The sequence below is a fragment of the Clupea harengus genome, chromosome 5 (assembly GCF_900700415.2).
Source record: "Clupea harengus chromosome 5, Ch_v2.0.2, whole genome shotgun sequence".
Taxonomy (NCBI): Eukaryota; Metazoa; Chordata; class Actinopteri; order Clupeiformes; family Clupeidae; genus Clupea; species Clupea harengus.
Window position 1 is genome coordinate 6,719,478 of NC_045156.1, and position 16,642 is coordinate 6,736,119.

Sequence of the window (16,642 nt, forward strand, 5' to 3'; positions counted from 1 at the left end):
TACACACACATGTACACACCAATACAAAACCTACCCACTTTAAGGACAGAAATGCAACAGCAATTCACATTAAACGCAACGGTGCAGGCACATTATGGTGAAAGCCTTTAAGTCTTTTGATGCATTGATCTGTTTTTGTTTAAGAGGCCGTGAGAGGGTTCGAGTACTGCAGGCAAACTGCTCCCTGTTGAAGAGTTGATAGCTGGCAGGCAGAGAGAGGAGGCACTTTTAAGGTTATCGTCAGAGAGAAAGACCACACTGTTTAATGTGTTACCTCCTCCTGATAACCCTCCTCTGAGGAGGTGCCAGGCCTACCTCTGGAGCCCACACAGGGAGGTTCAGAGACAGCTCAAGGGAAATGTCAGTGTATGCGAGAAAGAGAGAGAAAGAGAGAGAGAGAGAGAGAGAGAGAGAGTGAGTGTGTGTGTGTGCGTGTACGTGCGAGAGTATTTGCGTGTACATTTGCTGTGTACTATGTGCATCTGTGTGTGTGTGTGTGTGTGTGCATGTGTTTGAGTGTGTGTATGTGTGTGTGTGTGTGTGTGTGTGTGCGTGCATGTGCTTGAGTGTGTGTATTTGTGTGTGGGTGTGTGTGTTTGTGTGTATATGTGCATGTGTTTAAGTGTGTGTATTTGTGTGTGGGTGTTTGTCAGTGTCTGTGTGTGTGTGGGTGTTTGTCTGGGTGTGTGTGTGTGTGTGTGTGTGTGTGCTTGTGCTTCAGTGTGTGTATTTGTCAGTGTGCCTGTGTGTTGACTCCTCTGAGCATCTGCAGCAGCAGCAGCCCTCCTGGGCCCTGTGCTGAGAGTACAGTCTGTGTGTGGGTAGGCCTCATCCATTAGGCAGGTGTTCCACTGTGTGTGTGTATGTGTGTGTGTGTGTATGTGTGTGTATGTGTGTGTGTAAGGGTGTGTGTGTAAGCGTGTATGTGTGTGTGTAAGCGTGTATGTGTGTGTGTGTGTGTGTGTGTGTGTGTGTGTGTGTGTGTGTGTGTGTGTATGTGTGCTTGAGTGTGTGTGTGTGAGAGAGAGAGAGAGATAGAGAGAGGTGGGGGGAGGGGGGTATTCAAGGCTGCTCAACTAACACATCAGGACCTGTAGAGGCGAACACTGCACTATACGGCCTTGTTTCTCTCCACAGCCCTCCATGCCACCGACAGGGCTCCTGTTCCTCCTGTTCCTCCATGCCACCAACAGGGCTCCTGTTCCTCCTGTTCCTCCATGCCACCGACAGGGCTCCTGTTCCTCCTGTTCCTCCTGTTCCTCCATGGCGCTCGCACAAAAGCTTGTTCCGTTTCTCTCCTTGCTTTCTTCTCACCATCCCAGTCTCATCTGCCTCGTTCCTACTCATTATCGAGCAGCCTCGACGCGGCACACCACACCACAGCACCACAACACAGCACACCACAGCACACCACAGCACAACACAACACTACAACACAACACACCACAGCACACCACACCCGCACTCAGACGATTCTTTCTGAGCCGTGAAAAGCTTTATCATGGCCTGACAAAAAGGGCACCCCGTCGAAAAACTGACAACAGCATGCAAATGTGGTAAAGAAAGAAAAGACAAGAGGTGGAAGCGTTCCACGCAGCGGTGGAACAAATGAATGATAAGAGGTGGGGGAGACACAAAGAGAGTGCGAGAGAGAGAGAGAGAACGAGAGAGAGAGCAAAAACCAAGAGGCGCATCAGCAAGCATCTATCAAATCTGAGCAACGCGCAAACAAAGCCCCCATCTCTCCCAGGCCCAATTGTTTCTGCTTGAAGATGTAGATGGCGCGCTTTGAACTGCAACTCTCAGGGTTATTACAATCAGACGCCGGTAACGATGTTGCAAGAGGCATGAAATGACAGAGGAATGGAGCACACATGCAAGGATGGGGTGAAGGTGTCACACACACACACACAAAACGGAGTGTGAATCCCCCTGATAATGGGAAGGGTTAACTGACATATGTGCAGACACAGAATGAACTGAGCAGAGCGGTAACTGGAATAAAAGTAGGAGAAAGATAGACAGAGTGACAGGGTGGAGAAGAAGAAGAAGAGAGAGAGAATGTACTGAAGTGAAAAAGGGATGAAGAAACAGAGAGATAAAAGTAAGATGGAAGGTATAAACAGAACATGGACACATTCAGAAAGAGAGGGAGAGAGAGAGAGAAAGGAAATATAAGAGAGAGAGAGAAAGAGGGAGAGGGAGGGAGTGAAGGAACAGATGAAAGAGACCTTTATAAAGACCTAGGAGACAGAGAGAGAGAGAGAGAGAGCGACAGAGAGAGAGAGAGAGAGAGAGAGAAAGAAAGAGAGAGAGAGAGAGAGAAAGAGAGAGGAGAAGAGCAAGGGAGAGAGAATGCAGACTGAGGCAGAGCCAGTGATGCGAGACTGGGCAGTGGAGGCTGGGACTATGCTAACGCGCGACAGCAGCACTGGCCGCGGTGGCCGTATTAAAGGTGAGGGTAATGGGCCACGTAAAAGCCCACTTACACAATCAATGGCACCAAATGAACTTTTAATCCTGCCAATTCAGACTGATAGGGATGACAATGAGCTCATCCACCTACCCTGTTTTCATTGAGCCTTACAGTGGGCTCCGGTCCCACACAGTCCTTAAGTATCATCAACAGATACGCAAGAGAACACACACACACACACACACACACAGAGACACACCGAGACACACACACACACACACACGAGAACCGATCAAATAGAACTTTTGAACAGGAGAGGCAGACATTAAAGGACGTTACATCATTTATTTGCCCACATAACAGACACACTGGGTGTTGTTTGATGCAGCACAGAGCAGTCAAGTCAGCCCCTAAATCCCCATGAATAAATAAGCTCTCACCTGAAAGAACACTGCCATGGCAGCTATTACCCGCTTCTCACGAATGGCTGTGTTAAGGCTGTCGAAATCATCTGAGTTATACATGTATATCTGCATCTGTGGGCACAAGGAGAGAGAGAGAGAGAGAGAGAGAGAGAGAGAGAGAGATAAAGTTAGTCATGAATATATATATATATATTTATCTCCACTAAGTGCAATAAAGACTCAATGGCCATTACAACACCTCAATAAATTTGACGTGTTAGCAGCAAAGTTAAACCTAATCATATTGTACACCTGGGCCTACTACATCCTCTTTAACTCGATCGGTGCTCGGCCCTTATACAGTGTGCATGGATGAAAGCGGAGAGCGTTCTAAATCAGCGTACACAGCAGGGCGCATTGACTGGAGCACTCTCTGTCCTACATTTGGGATGACGATATCTCTGGCAAGCAAAGTGGACAGATAGAAAAGCCTTGGCACTCCGGAGGACCGGCACCCGAGTGCCGTGTCCAAACTGTGCCTGAGCGCCTGTCGGTTTGTCTTTCGCTCAATACCAGTCTGTGAAAATGCAGCGGATTGGGGTGGGGGTGGGGGGTTGGGTTATAGAAAAACCAGCAACAAAAGAAAGTAAAAAAAAATAAAGTGTCACAAACGTCACAATCGTGGTGGTGTATGGACATGTATATGGCCGCTGACCGTGACGTCGCGCAGTCGCTCGCCTTCAAACAGTGACTGCTAATGTGACACTCAGGCACGTCGCCTCTGATGTGTGACAGCTTCTAGAGGAGTAGTGAGGCTTTTCAGCTCTTCTCCAGCGTGCTGCACAGACATCCGTGCCCCCCCCCCCCTCACTCACTCACTCACTCCCTCCGCCAGGCAGTTGTCATGGTGACGTACCGAGTGAGTCATCATAGTTCTACAGCCACATTCCATCTGCGGGATTAAGGTGGTGCCCAAATGTCCTGCAAACGTGGGGTGGAGGGGTGGATGAGCAGCCTTTAAATCAAGGAAGAGGTGTGTGTGTGTGTGTGTGTAGGGGGGTATTCTTACGCTCACACCACATGGGTGAAATGAAACACGCTACATCATAATCACCGGAGGGGACAAGTCGCAACGAAACAAACACCTCATAGCAATGCTATAGGCAGGCACTGAGTGTGTGTGTTTGTCTGCATAGGACATGGGGGAGGGAAGGGGATGTTTGTATCGGTGTGTGCATGCTTGTTTGATTAGGGAGGGAGGTTTTTGTGTGTGTTTTTGCTTGTGTGTGTGTGCATGTCGGTTTATATAGGGAATGGCAGGAAAGGATGCTTCATCAAGATTTGTTGAGCCCCTCAACAAAATCCTACAAGTGAAACAACACATAGTAGTGTCTCTTGTCATTTACGGTGAAAACTTCCACAGTGAGGATAGCAACCCCCCCCCCCCCCGCCCACACACACACTGTGTCTGTGCATCTCGTATTGCAACTGCATCTATTAAAAAGGATCCAAAACCAAAATGGCCGCAGGGCAGCATATATTTTCGCCTCCTGCTTTTTCTCTCTCTCATCACATCACCACTGTCAATATTAAACCTGCTGCCCCCCCCCCCCCATACTTCTTACACAGAGCTGTGATCCTTGCACAAAGCTTGACGCACGGGCTGCCTTTGATCTATTTCAGTCGTAAACACTCCTGGAGCCTCATAATATGGATCACTCACTGTGTGTTTATGCATTCAGCACGTCACCAAACTCAGCCCTAATGCCTCCGCTGACTGGTGTAGGGTGTCTAACAGACAATGATTAATGACAATAATACCTGCCGCCGTAGCTTTTAAATGCTCACGCGAGTAGGTAAAGCACAGGCAAAGCCTGGGGGGAGGGAGGGAGAGAGGGAGAGGGAGAAAGAGAGATAGGGGAAGGGAGAGAGAGAGAGAGGAGAGAGAGAGAGAGAGAGGAACATGGACATCCTTTCATAAATAAGAGAAGCCCATCTGCATGGCGGGCTCCTACATATTTTAACCTCGGTGTATCGAGAGCCACGAATCTGTAGTCCGTTGGCATTCCACCAAAAGCAGAAGTGACAGGTGGTGACATGTCCTCCATACACATTCTGTGAAGAAGGGCAGAAGAGGAAAGGGGGAGGAGAGCGAAAACAGAAAAGAAAAGAAGAAAACGCTCACGGAATACAGGATCGGGGGCAGTGACGGGGAACGTGACGTGACCAAAGCAGACACACAAGGATGCCTTAAATGTTTTGTGTTTGTGGTTCATTTTTGAAAAAGATTATGAGTGGTGTGAGAACCCACCCCCCCCCCCCCCCCCACACACACACAAACACAAACAAACAAACTAACCGGCACCCTTTCACCCCTCTCGTCTAAGCGTCGGGCTAAGACAAAACAAATCCAATCAGCGAGCTCAGTGCTGAGCGCTCTCGTCTATCTTTCCTTTTCTATCGCCCTGCATTGAATCTGTTTGCCTTTGTTTTTTCCCACTCGGTCTCAAAGCGCCGGCTGCTGAGCCGAGGCTGAGGCGGCATCCCTCTCTCTTCTCCTCTGATGGCTAATGGAGGAAGCCACGTGGCCTTGCCCGATGCTACGGGGATGATAGATTATGCTAAGTGCCAAGTTACTTGTGCATTTAGTGCAGACGTGCCAATAATTTATTCAGGCAGAGGGTGGAAAAGAGCAGAGAGAGGAAGAGAAAGAGAGGAGAGGGAGAGGGAGCGGAGGGAGCGGAGGGGGTGGGTGGGTTGTTTCCATGCCATCAACAGCCATTCCAGAAAGCATTATCTCCACCAAATGAGGCCTTGCAGCTGGATTAAATATTGTTTAGTGTTGGCTGGGAGGATGGAGGTGAAGAGAGAAAGGGAGGGGGTCTGCCTAACGGATATAGTGCCTCCTGACAGGTGACCTCTGATTGGTCGTTATCACAAGGGGGAGAGATGCTTTGTACTCTACAGAGACTGGCACTTGTATACATACCGTAAATCCTCAAATAGTGGCCGGGGCTTTTATTTACTTAGGCTGCACAGCGCACCGGCTTGTATTTGGGGCAGGCTTGTATTAGGGGCAGGCCTTTATTTCTTACGGCTCTTCAGAATGTTCAAAAAAGTTCCGTTGATTTGAATGGGGCACCCCAACGTTAGCAGGTCTGTCATTTCTTGATATTCACCACCTCGAAAAGTGAATGACCACTGTCATTGGCAACGGGTTTTGTGTTTCTAATTTACATCTTTCATATCATTCCGCAAGAAGTCCGTCATTTAACGTAGCGGAAAGTCATTGTAACTTGATGTCAGCAAGTAATGGGTTCACCTGGGACGTTAAAGTTCTTTTAGCCTGAAGAACATTTTTTTCTTAGCGGAAATCACGAAACGGCAACAAAATCATTTAAAAGAGGTATTTTGGAGGAATGTCTTCTATCGTTTAGGCAAGTAACTGTATAATAACAAAGTCGCCTTGTAGGCTGAAACATTTATTTTTTTATTGCAAACAGCCATGAAATTAGCCAACAACATTAAACATGAGGAGAACATGTATTTATGAAATGCATTCAATTAAATTGTGATGTCTGCTTTGTGCTGGACTGATGCTGGTAGGCTACAGGTACCTTTTTTTTTTACCCCCGGCTTGTATACGGGGCCCGGCCTTTATTTGTCCGTATCGACCACGCCCCCGGCTACTATCTGAAGCCCGGCTTCTAATTGAATCCCGGTCTTTATTTGAGGATTTACGGTATGTATACAGACACACACACACACACACACACACACATGTACACACACACGTACACACACAAACACACGCACACCGATAATCATGCCCAGGGCTGTGGTGGAGGCTAAATGCACATCTAACCGCAGTGATAGCGTGACATAATAGCGCTTACGCAACTTTGCGTAGAGTTAGAGTTTCCTATTGTTTTACCAACACAAGTCGTAGTGTATTCAAAATGGCACTGCATTATCAGCATTGCCTGCAACCAATCACTTTGTCACTTGTTGTAGCCGGGCTCATTTCGGGATTCCGGTCATTGACAAATAGATGATTTCTGAAATGTGAAAAAGACAAGCCCCCTCCTGCCAGCGAAAGATCTCGACCACAAAGACAAAAACAAGTAGGGGCGAGCCAGGAAGGGCGAGCGGCTGTGGTTATAAATAGATTGGGAGTCAATTAACAAATTGTTTTGAAGAAAAAAAAACTGTCCCAACCGACCCCACAGTGGCCTACTAGATCAGCTGATGACCCACTCTAAGGTTACACCCGACTGCAACTTTTAGTTTCATACTCTCTTCATGGTGCTTAAAATACTTCATAGATGCTGCATGTTTCTTTCTTTCATAGTTTCACATTCTCTTTATAGTGATTCATGCACTTTTTTTCATACTGCCTGTGATCGTTTCATATTCTTTATGGCCAATCTAAACTCTCTTTCATATGGTCTTTAATAGTTTCATACTCTCGTTATGGTAATTGCTACACTTCATAGATTAGCTATATCTATTTCTGTCTTTCATTGTTTCATGCTCTCCTTATGGTGATTAATACACTTTGTAGAGAAATGGAGAGACAAATAGAAATCTGCGCAGGGGTCACAGATGAGAGGATTTCATCAGAGATGTGCACGCGGGAATAACATGATGTTAAATGAAGAACAACCCTGGCAACAACAACAACACACTAACATTATTGCGCATTCATTCATATCATAAAGAGAACAAAGAGACTGCCATCTAAGAGGGGGATGCAGGTGGAGAGGCGTAAAGGACGAAATGACAAGGGGATCTGGATGTTCCAAGTTAGGGAGGACTGGATAGAGGTATGAGAAGAACAAAGGCCAAAGAACTTGGCCATCGAGGCACTGCTCTTTTTTGGGGGTCAACTTTTATTTCCATAGAAAATAGAGCTGATCTCTTCGGCTCTGCCAGAATGTCTGCTGAAACATTTTCCATAACACACACACACACACACACACACACACACACACACACACACACACACACACACACACACACACACACACACACACACACACACACACACACACACACACACTTTCCTTCAGTATCCTTCCTCAAAGTATCCTTCCTCATCCTCAAAGTTTCTTCTACTTTCTCAAGGTTTTCACGTTTGTTTTCTGCAGACGTATCCCTATATTGAGGTGATGGTTCATTGTCATCTGGGGCTTTATTTAGTTGATGTCTTGACGGCATTAGGAGGGCTTTATTCCGTTGAGTCTTCTAGAAGAGAGTGGAGGTCCGCCTTCCTACAAGGGCACGGTACGAGTCGGGGCCTTAATGGGAACTGGGTTCACATGAGAACAGACTCTTCATTGTAGGTACAATAGGTACCAGCCTCAAAGGAGCACCAGAATAGAAGCAGCATTCACTCTCATGCAACATTAAATAGACCGGCATATAAGATAAAAGGCATTTATTTACAAAATGATCAGAAGTAATTTAACTAGATGTACCTAACTAATGAATTAAAGGGGAGTGTGGGTGTAAGGGAGAGTGCGTGCATGTGTTTATATGTGTGTGTGTGTGTGTGTGTGTGTGTGTGAGAATGGGCTAGCGTTTGTGCTGGAGTGTGCGCTGTTGGGTGAGTGCCAGAAAGAATGTGTGTTTCTTTGTTCAGTCTCTGTAGTTCCACGTGCATGTGTGTGCACACTCGTGAACACAGTGAGGTCAAACAAAGCAGCCTATGTGAAGTGCGGAGATTGAGTTTGTGTGTGGCCTTGCTAAAGCACTGTATGTGTGATCTGTGTGATTAAGGTGCCAAGTTAGAAGAGGGAAATGGTAAGTAATGCATGCAAGACCCTATGTCTCTGGGAAGCATAACTAACATTAACTCTTGTATGGTGTGGCGAAGCCAACTACCTAATGAACATGAACGAGGTCATGACAGACATGACAATAACGTTCAGTGGACAAATCAAGTTAATAAATGACGATTGCAATAACAAAAGTTAAACTGTTGCTTAGCCACAACAATGCTAGGTTAGCTAGATGTATGCCCAGTTATTATATCGATGTTACCAGTCCTTGGGGGGAAGAGGGGTGCGCTGGCGATTCCGATGTCTGTTGAGCCAGGCTGGAGAGTGTTCATGGATGAGTTGGTTTGGAAGGGCTGTAGTTCCTGTGTTGAATGTCGTCGTTGCTGTGCAGTACAGAGGGACAGGTCGCTCCTTTTGTTCAACTTGCAGAGTTCATGGGTCGTCTACACTAATAACTTGCTTTGTTCACTGCTCAAGTTAGCTAGCAGACTTTCTGCTGCAGCTGCTCACGCTAAACTTGTATACTCTCGGTTAGCGGTGCGTTCTTGGCTTGGTAGAGTTTTGTGCGTCTATCCCGAGCAGACTAAATGGTGCAGGGGGACATTAGGTCAGAGAGTTTGAGAGCAATAGAGGTAAGAGAAGGTTCTGCTCCCCGGCGAACAGGAGGAAAAGAAAGAGTGTTGCTGCTCTCCTGAGAGAACAGGGAGAAAGAGAGACTAGCAGCTCTTAAGTGACTTGGGGTCTTGTTCACCAGGTCAGTTGGCGCAGTTCAGGCTACAGTTACAGTGATTGATTGGAGGAGAGGTGCTTACTGTTTACACAAGTTCCTGATTAAACCACACGCAAGTTCCCGATTAAAATCACACGCCAGTTCCTGATTAAATCACACAATAAACGAGTTCCAGGTGTACCAACACCAAAGCACTGTAGAATGATACACATTTCACAGTCAGTCCTTTGCTCTTTACTGATAAAACATGGCATGATCTTGGTAAGAGAACAGGTTTCTGTATTGAGACAGAGGGCCCTGTTTTGAAGGCAAAAACGTCTGGCAGAAACGGCGAGCGGGAAAGATATTAAACCATAGTGCTTCCTCTAACAATTAAATTCAAGGACACATAATTGTACCTTTTCAGACCTGGTTAAAAGTGCCATAGCTAGATCCCTTCGAACCGACAGTTAAATTCAGGGTATTATCAGGGTATGTGACTTTGAGACTGTTATGAACAAACATGTTCTTTTTGTCAAAATCAATATAGCCCATGTCATGTCCATTCTGGAAAATGTATTTAGGCCTAGAGTGTAAAATGTCCAAACACGCATAATATGTGATACTCAATTTAATAATCCAAATTCGTCTAATGGAACACATTTGCAGCTTCAGAGCTACGTAAGTACTGAAATGAAAATAGAACATAAAGGTAACAAAAAAGTCCTGTGGCTGGAATAGTCCTGTGGCTGCAATACCATTCACACCAAAGTCCTGGTGCATGATGGAGGAGCTGGAAAACACACATTACCTTTCTACCCCTAAGACTAAAACTAAAATGAACAGGAATACAAATAAAAAACGACACTTTTTAAAAACACGAAAACTGAATAAAAACTACAATGGCCAATGCAACAGAAAACTAAAACGAAACAGAATTGTAGGTAAAATCAGCTTTGTTTTTGTTTCCCCCCTTAAATTTGTACTGTTGTTGCTCTACCACTATGTCCTGTTCTGTTTGACTTCTTGAGAGACACTGAAGACTTATACCCCGTTTACACGATGGGAAAACGCATATATTTCCATGCGTTTTGGCCTTTCATTTACACGAAAACGGAGGTTTTATCGCGGAAAACGATCATTTCTAAAAACTCCGGCCAAAGTGGAGATTTCTGAAAACTCCGTTTTTGTGTTTGCGTGTGAACTAGGTCAAACGGAGTTTTAGGTTCTCAAACGTCACAGTATGCGACAAAAAATGCATCACATCATGTGAGCGTCCTATGTTTACAGTTAGTTTGCTTACTGATCATGGATGCTGTTAAGGTAGTGCTCATTTATACGTTAATGCAAACGCCTGTTTGTATTTACAAACACAACTGCTTTTCTATATGGAGGAGCAGAGGCGAAGAACTGCACGGAGGTCAGCAGTCTTTCTACTGCTTTCACTCCCAAGACGTAGGCTACATTGCCTGCCAACGTCGCAACCGACGGTTTTGGATCCGACCAGGGCGAACTGCTGTCTGGTGGGAAAACTTCGAGAAAGAAGTCGTCCTCCCGGACAAATGGCATGAGAACTTCCGAATGTCGCGCTCATCACTACTGTCTCTTTCGGAGTTACTGCATCCCTCCATAGAAGGGCGTATTTATGCGGGCTCATGTAAACAGAAACTTTTTTGAAAACGATGTTGTGTGTACAACGTTATTTTTGAAAACCATGTAATGGTAGCCTATAACAACCTGTACTGTTATACAAGAGCTGTATTGCTCGGGACCCAAGCACTGGCCGATAACCTCCGTGTCACAGCTAGCCCACTTCACATTTTCTCCAGGAAATGTACATTCAACAAATAAATGAACAAATATTCGGAATCTCATTTTTTAACCGGCATGTTGTGGTCTGCATGACCTTGATCACATAATTCTCAGTTTAGCCTCATTTTTCACCACTGCACCCCTGCCCATGGCAGATAGTGTGAGGCATGCTGAGTATATATGTTTGAGTATGTGTGTGTGTGTGTGTTTGTGTGTGTGTGTGTGTGAGAGAGAGTGTGTGCGTGAGAGAGTGTGTGCGTGAGAGAGTGCGTGTGTGTGAGAGAGAGAGAGCTTGTTGACATTCCCACGCGAGCACACACACATGTGAGGCTGAGAGGGGCTCTCTCCCCTCCTGCCTCCCGTGCTGGAAAGCCTGGGTAAATATGCAGTAGCTTTCGGGAGAAGCCAGTGGCCCTCCGTCAGCTCAGGTGGGGGTCTGAGGGGTCTAACCCCCCATCTACACGCCGTTCAGGTAGAGCCGCAGTACACAGGCTGGCTGCTCCGCTAACACACAACACTGGAGTGGGCCTTTACACTGCCGTATGTGTGTGTGTGTGTGTGTGTGCAAATGCTCAAAGAGAACAGGGGTACAGCGAAAGACATAGAGATGGAAATAGAGAGAGGTGGGGATAGAGGGACAGAGAGAGAGAAGAGGAAGAGAGAGAGAGCGGGAGAAAAGAGAGAGAGAGAGCAGGAGAAAAGCGACAGAGAAAGAGAGTGGGGAGAGAGGGAAAGAGAGAGTGAGAGAGAGGGTGAGACAAGGAAGAGAGAGAGCGGGAGAGGAGTGAAGAAGGAAAGAGCACTACAACGGCAAACTTAGGCTTTGGGGTAAAAGCAGCCAGCAATATACCGCATCCCATGTTACCATGGCCACGCGCTGTAACCTAGAAGTAACCCAGAAAAACAGGTTGGTTGGGGAGATCAGAGGAGGAACAGAGCCTTGGGGCTACATCTCCTCTGTTCTCCTTTCTGCTCCTCCTGTTCCCCAAAGCCCTCTATAGGAGACGTACACAGACAATGGAGGGGAACAGCAACAGTACGGAACAATAAGGTTCCTCTACTCAATGTGACAACCTGCATGCTGGTGGCATATCGGAGAAAGCCGGCGTGGCTAAAACGGAGGTGACCTTGTGGAAGGTGGCACACACGCCCGCCCTGTCTGCGCCTGGTACTGGCTCAAGAATACCAAGCATGCCAGATAGCTGGGCCGGAGTTATTTTAAGAAATAAAATTAAAATCCACAAGACCATGAAAAATGTTACAATTCAAGTAATTCCAACACAAAATGGCTTAGAGGGGAGGGGAAAAAAATAGCCTTGATGGGGATCGATAGCATCGTTTCCCTAGGTCTTTGTTTCCCCCCCCCCCCCTCCTCCTTTTCTTTGCCTCTGACTAAAAAAGAAGCCAGCCTGCCTACTGAGAAGGCCCCGCTTGACTCCCCTCCAAACATTCAAGCTTTTATCCTGCTGAGCGCTTTGAACGCAGCATTCCCGCTGCTCCGCAGAGGAGTCCATTTCCAGAACTCGGAAAAATTACAGCGGCCGCACTCCCCGGCCCCAATCAGAGACGACTTTCAATGCAGCCGCCATTTACGGTCTTTAAGAGGGGTCAAGGTCATGGTCTAAAAATATTGTTTTCTCCAGCTGATTGCAAGACAAACGCTGTGGCGCATCCTCCCCCTTTCCAGACAATAAACTCTTCCAATGGACAAAGGGAAGGAGAGAGCCTCAACAACTCTCAACAACATCAAAGGCACAGGGGGAAGTCGTCTGACCCACTAATTACAACCAATCAGTGGCTTCCTACGTGGCTGCAACCGCAGGCTGACATTCAGAGTCATTTGTGTCTGTCTTTTGTGTTTGTGGGGATAAACATATTGACCGTCTATCTCAATTCCAACATTAGCCAATTAGCCCCCCCCACCCCCACCCCCCGGCATCAGTCACTCATTGGCGTTCTCGGAAGTCAATCCATATCCTTCTGCTTGTTGAAGCGCCGTTGACCGCTTCAAGCTGCCTTTTATGAAACACCCACCCTCCCCCACACATGCATAAAAAGTGGTTAATATAAAGCTGGAGAACAAACAAAACTACTCTCTGAAACAGAAGGCTGCATTTCCCACCTCACACACACACTTAGCGTAGAGATGTGGGGAGAGGACACCCTCAATCATTCTAGCTCTGCATGAAATCGTGACACTTAAATGCACAAAATGTAGCAACCGAACAGCAGAGGAGACAATGTGAGACAACTGCTCGTTTCCCTTCGTGCCGGGGAACAAAATCTAATTACCGCCTGGTCTGCATACAACACGTTCTGGTTCAGTGAACAGGGCCCCACACCATTTGTCTCAAGAGTCGTCGGAGCTCAGCGGATTCCCCACTCCATCTCCTGCGTATTAATAACGTTCTGTTCCGCGACTATTTACACCACGACGGAGGGACACGAGACAGGAGTCCGCACGCAAGCTGGAGTGATTGCCGGCTTTTTTCATGTGTACTTACCCAGGGCCATTTTTCAGAGGTGTTCGGCAGCACTGAAAGATTCAAGGTCAAAGGTGTGTGTGTGTGTGTGTGACTTTTATTGCTTTCATGCCTAAGAATGAATATCAACATTTAGACTTATACACGCACCAAAAACATTTTGGTATAGCTGTGCAGTGCTCACAGGTCTGGGTGTGCATACTTGTGTGTGTTTATGTGTGCACAGACCTGTGTGTGTTTGTGTGGGTGTACATAAAAGTGTGTGTTTATGTGTGCACACACAAAAACACACAGCTCTGTGCACACATAAACACACATGTGTACGTACACCCACACACAAACACACACAGGTCCGTGCGCGCATAAACACACACAAGTATGTGCACCCACACAAACACAAACAGTGACAAAGATGTTCAATATTCACGAGCGGGATTGCAAAGGGGGGGATCAACATTAATGGCTTTCTGAAATTAATCATACATGCAGTTGGGTTGACACGCTAATGGATCATCATTATAAATATTCTAAATGCCCTGAGTGTGAGCGGAGACACCGGGGCCCGTGGCCTGGGTTACCCATTTCTCACCGGAGCAGGTTTTTTTGTTTTTTTGTTGGAGTGACGGGGCCCCGTGCTCATCGATTTCTGCACTTCATCCCTTTAAAACAACAGCCGTCAACATGAGGGAGGGAGATAAACGATGACCAGGTCCTCGGGGGACTGCTTCTCAAAGATTTCCCATCCGTCCTCTTAACGTCCCCACACTGCCGCAACCCCATCATCCCCCCCCGGCCTCTAACATGCCACACACACACACACACACACACACACACACACACACACACACACACCACCACCACCACCAACCTCCCGTCCTCTTGTTGTTTGCTTTAAACCCGATTCCCCCACTGCAAACTCTGCTCTCGAGAAAACAGCGCACTAGGAAAAAAATAAATCTGACTCCGTCTGGAAAAATATATGAAACGCGGAGTGAAGATGATGTGTGAACTCTGCAAATATTTTATGGGCTTCTCGAGCTCGCCAAGCAGCCGCAAAGGGCACACAGAAGGTGTAACGTCTCTGACACTGGCAGCTAATGTAAACACTTCTGGGATGCTCAGTTTAGGCCCGGGCAGCGGAGGAAACAGTTAAACGTGCTTCCTGCGATGGTAAAATCGGACACTTTCCCCCTTTAGAGGGCTGTACTGTACAACACTTTGCCAAATTGAATTTATCCCTTATTGACATTTCTCCAGGCTTGGATGCTGAAACTCCACTGACATTCACAAGGACAGAGGAAAAACTCATTGCCTTATTGCAGGCTCTGAGCATTGCCCCGTCTGTTATTGGACTGTGGGTGAACTGAAGGGTGAAAGAACAGACACAACATCACATAGACCACATGCGCACACACACGTACACACACACGCACCCGCACCCGCACACACGCACACGCACACGCACACGCGCACACACACACACACACACAACATCATTTTAAAACAGAGAAGGAAAACAAAAAAAGAGATCAAAATGTCAAATCACATCCACTGAAAAGAGGGAGCGGAGGGAGGGAGGAACAATCACATTCAGAGAAAGAGAGGAGTGTGTGTGTTTGTGCGGCTGGGATGTGATCCACGTCTTGAGATGTGACACGTGGCAGGAACACAGCTCACGCTTGAGCAGAGCACACCTTGGCCTCCCTCACAACCTGTTTTACAGAGGGAGGAGGAGAAGGAGGAGGAGGAGGAGGAGGAACGCAGCGATTCCTCAACCGCGTACGGCAAATCAAACTCCCGTCTCCTCTCCTGTCAAAAACGCCTGTCTGCCCAGCGTTCAGAAATAGACAGCAGGAGGGAGGGAGGGAGAGAGAGAAAGAGAGTGAGAGAGAGAGAGAGAGAGAGAGAGAGAGAGAGAGAGAGAGAGAGAGAGAGAGAGTGGGGGGAAATGAGGGAAGAGCGCAGTATCCAAGATGGCTGTGGACTCAGGACGCTTCTTGTGGAAAGGCTAGGCGCACAGTGAAAGGGTGTGGTGGGTTTGCCCCTCCCAGCCCCCCACCCCTCTAAAAACCTAAAATATTCATGGACACAATATGGTGATGACAGAACTAAATACTGGCCTACTTCTGTTGGACTTCCAGGAAGATCCACTATCTTCATGCTTGCAGAAAGAGACTGACAGTTGGGTGATGGGTACGTCTGGTACGTCACTAGTTTGACTTGATTGATTTTTTGTGCTGACACGGAAGAACGATACAGTGTTTTTTTTTGTCTTTTTGTCTTCGAAGCGCTCATATCTGGGCCTCACACAGACCGATAAGGAGGGGGACAGAAGCAGACAATAGGCTTCAGTCTGAAGGGCCTGGAGGAGCCTGTTGGGAGGAACCACATGTGCTCTTCAGACAGTTTTCCTGTGAAGGCCATGGACTAGAGAGGGGCGGGTGTCAAAGTAAAGAACCACATGGGTTCCCTGACACATTCTTCTCTGCTAGGCTGCATGCCATCTGAAGTACCCTTAAGGAATGTCCTTGAGTATTTCAATGCTCCTCTCAAGTACATACTGCTTAAGTCACTAGCCTTATCTGTAAGCCTGGATGTTTAACTGGTAATGACATGCACTTGTACAACAAATGTTCTGTATGATATATAAATATTAGTGCTGTCAAAATTAACGCATATATTTTTGCAATTAATTTGAAATAATTAACAAGTTTTACGAACATTTTACAAAATGAAGGCAGCTGGCTTGGTTTTGTTATTATTTCTATTAGTGCATATGTAATGGTTAAAATATCTGGGGGCATCCAACGATCACCTGATGAGGCTCTTAGTTGAATACACAAGCTTGCAAGTTTATTGAGCACTTCAACTTCAACTAACCCAATGGGCTGCAAATCACATTCTGACTACCCACCGGCCAACCTAGTCGCTTGCTCCCAAAACATCTCCCTCCCCTAAAGTCTATCTCTTTATCTCTGCTTCTCCGCATCTTCATCTCAGTCCCCGTTTCAGGATAAACGTCCCTTCACCCTTCA

At 46.8% G+C, this 16,642-nt stretch overlaps 1 protein-coding gene across 1 annotated transcript in view; it reads right to left on the reverse strand.

Annotated features, from left to right (window-relative positions):
* Positions 1 to 16,642, reverse strand: part of ptprga (protein tyrosine phosphatase receptor type Ga) — a 204,527-nt gene that overhangs the window by 52,282 nt on the left and 135,603 nt on the right. Inside the window, exon 6 of the mRNA XM_031567522.2 lies at positions 2,857 to 2,952. Coding sequence (XP_031423382.1) covers positions 2,857 to 2,952 — 96 coding nt within the window. The remainder of the gene's footprint in view (positions 1 to 2,856; positions 2,953 to 16,642) is intronic.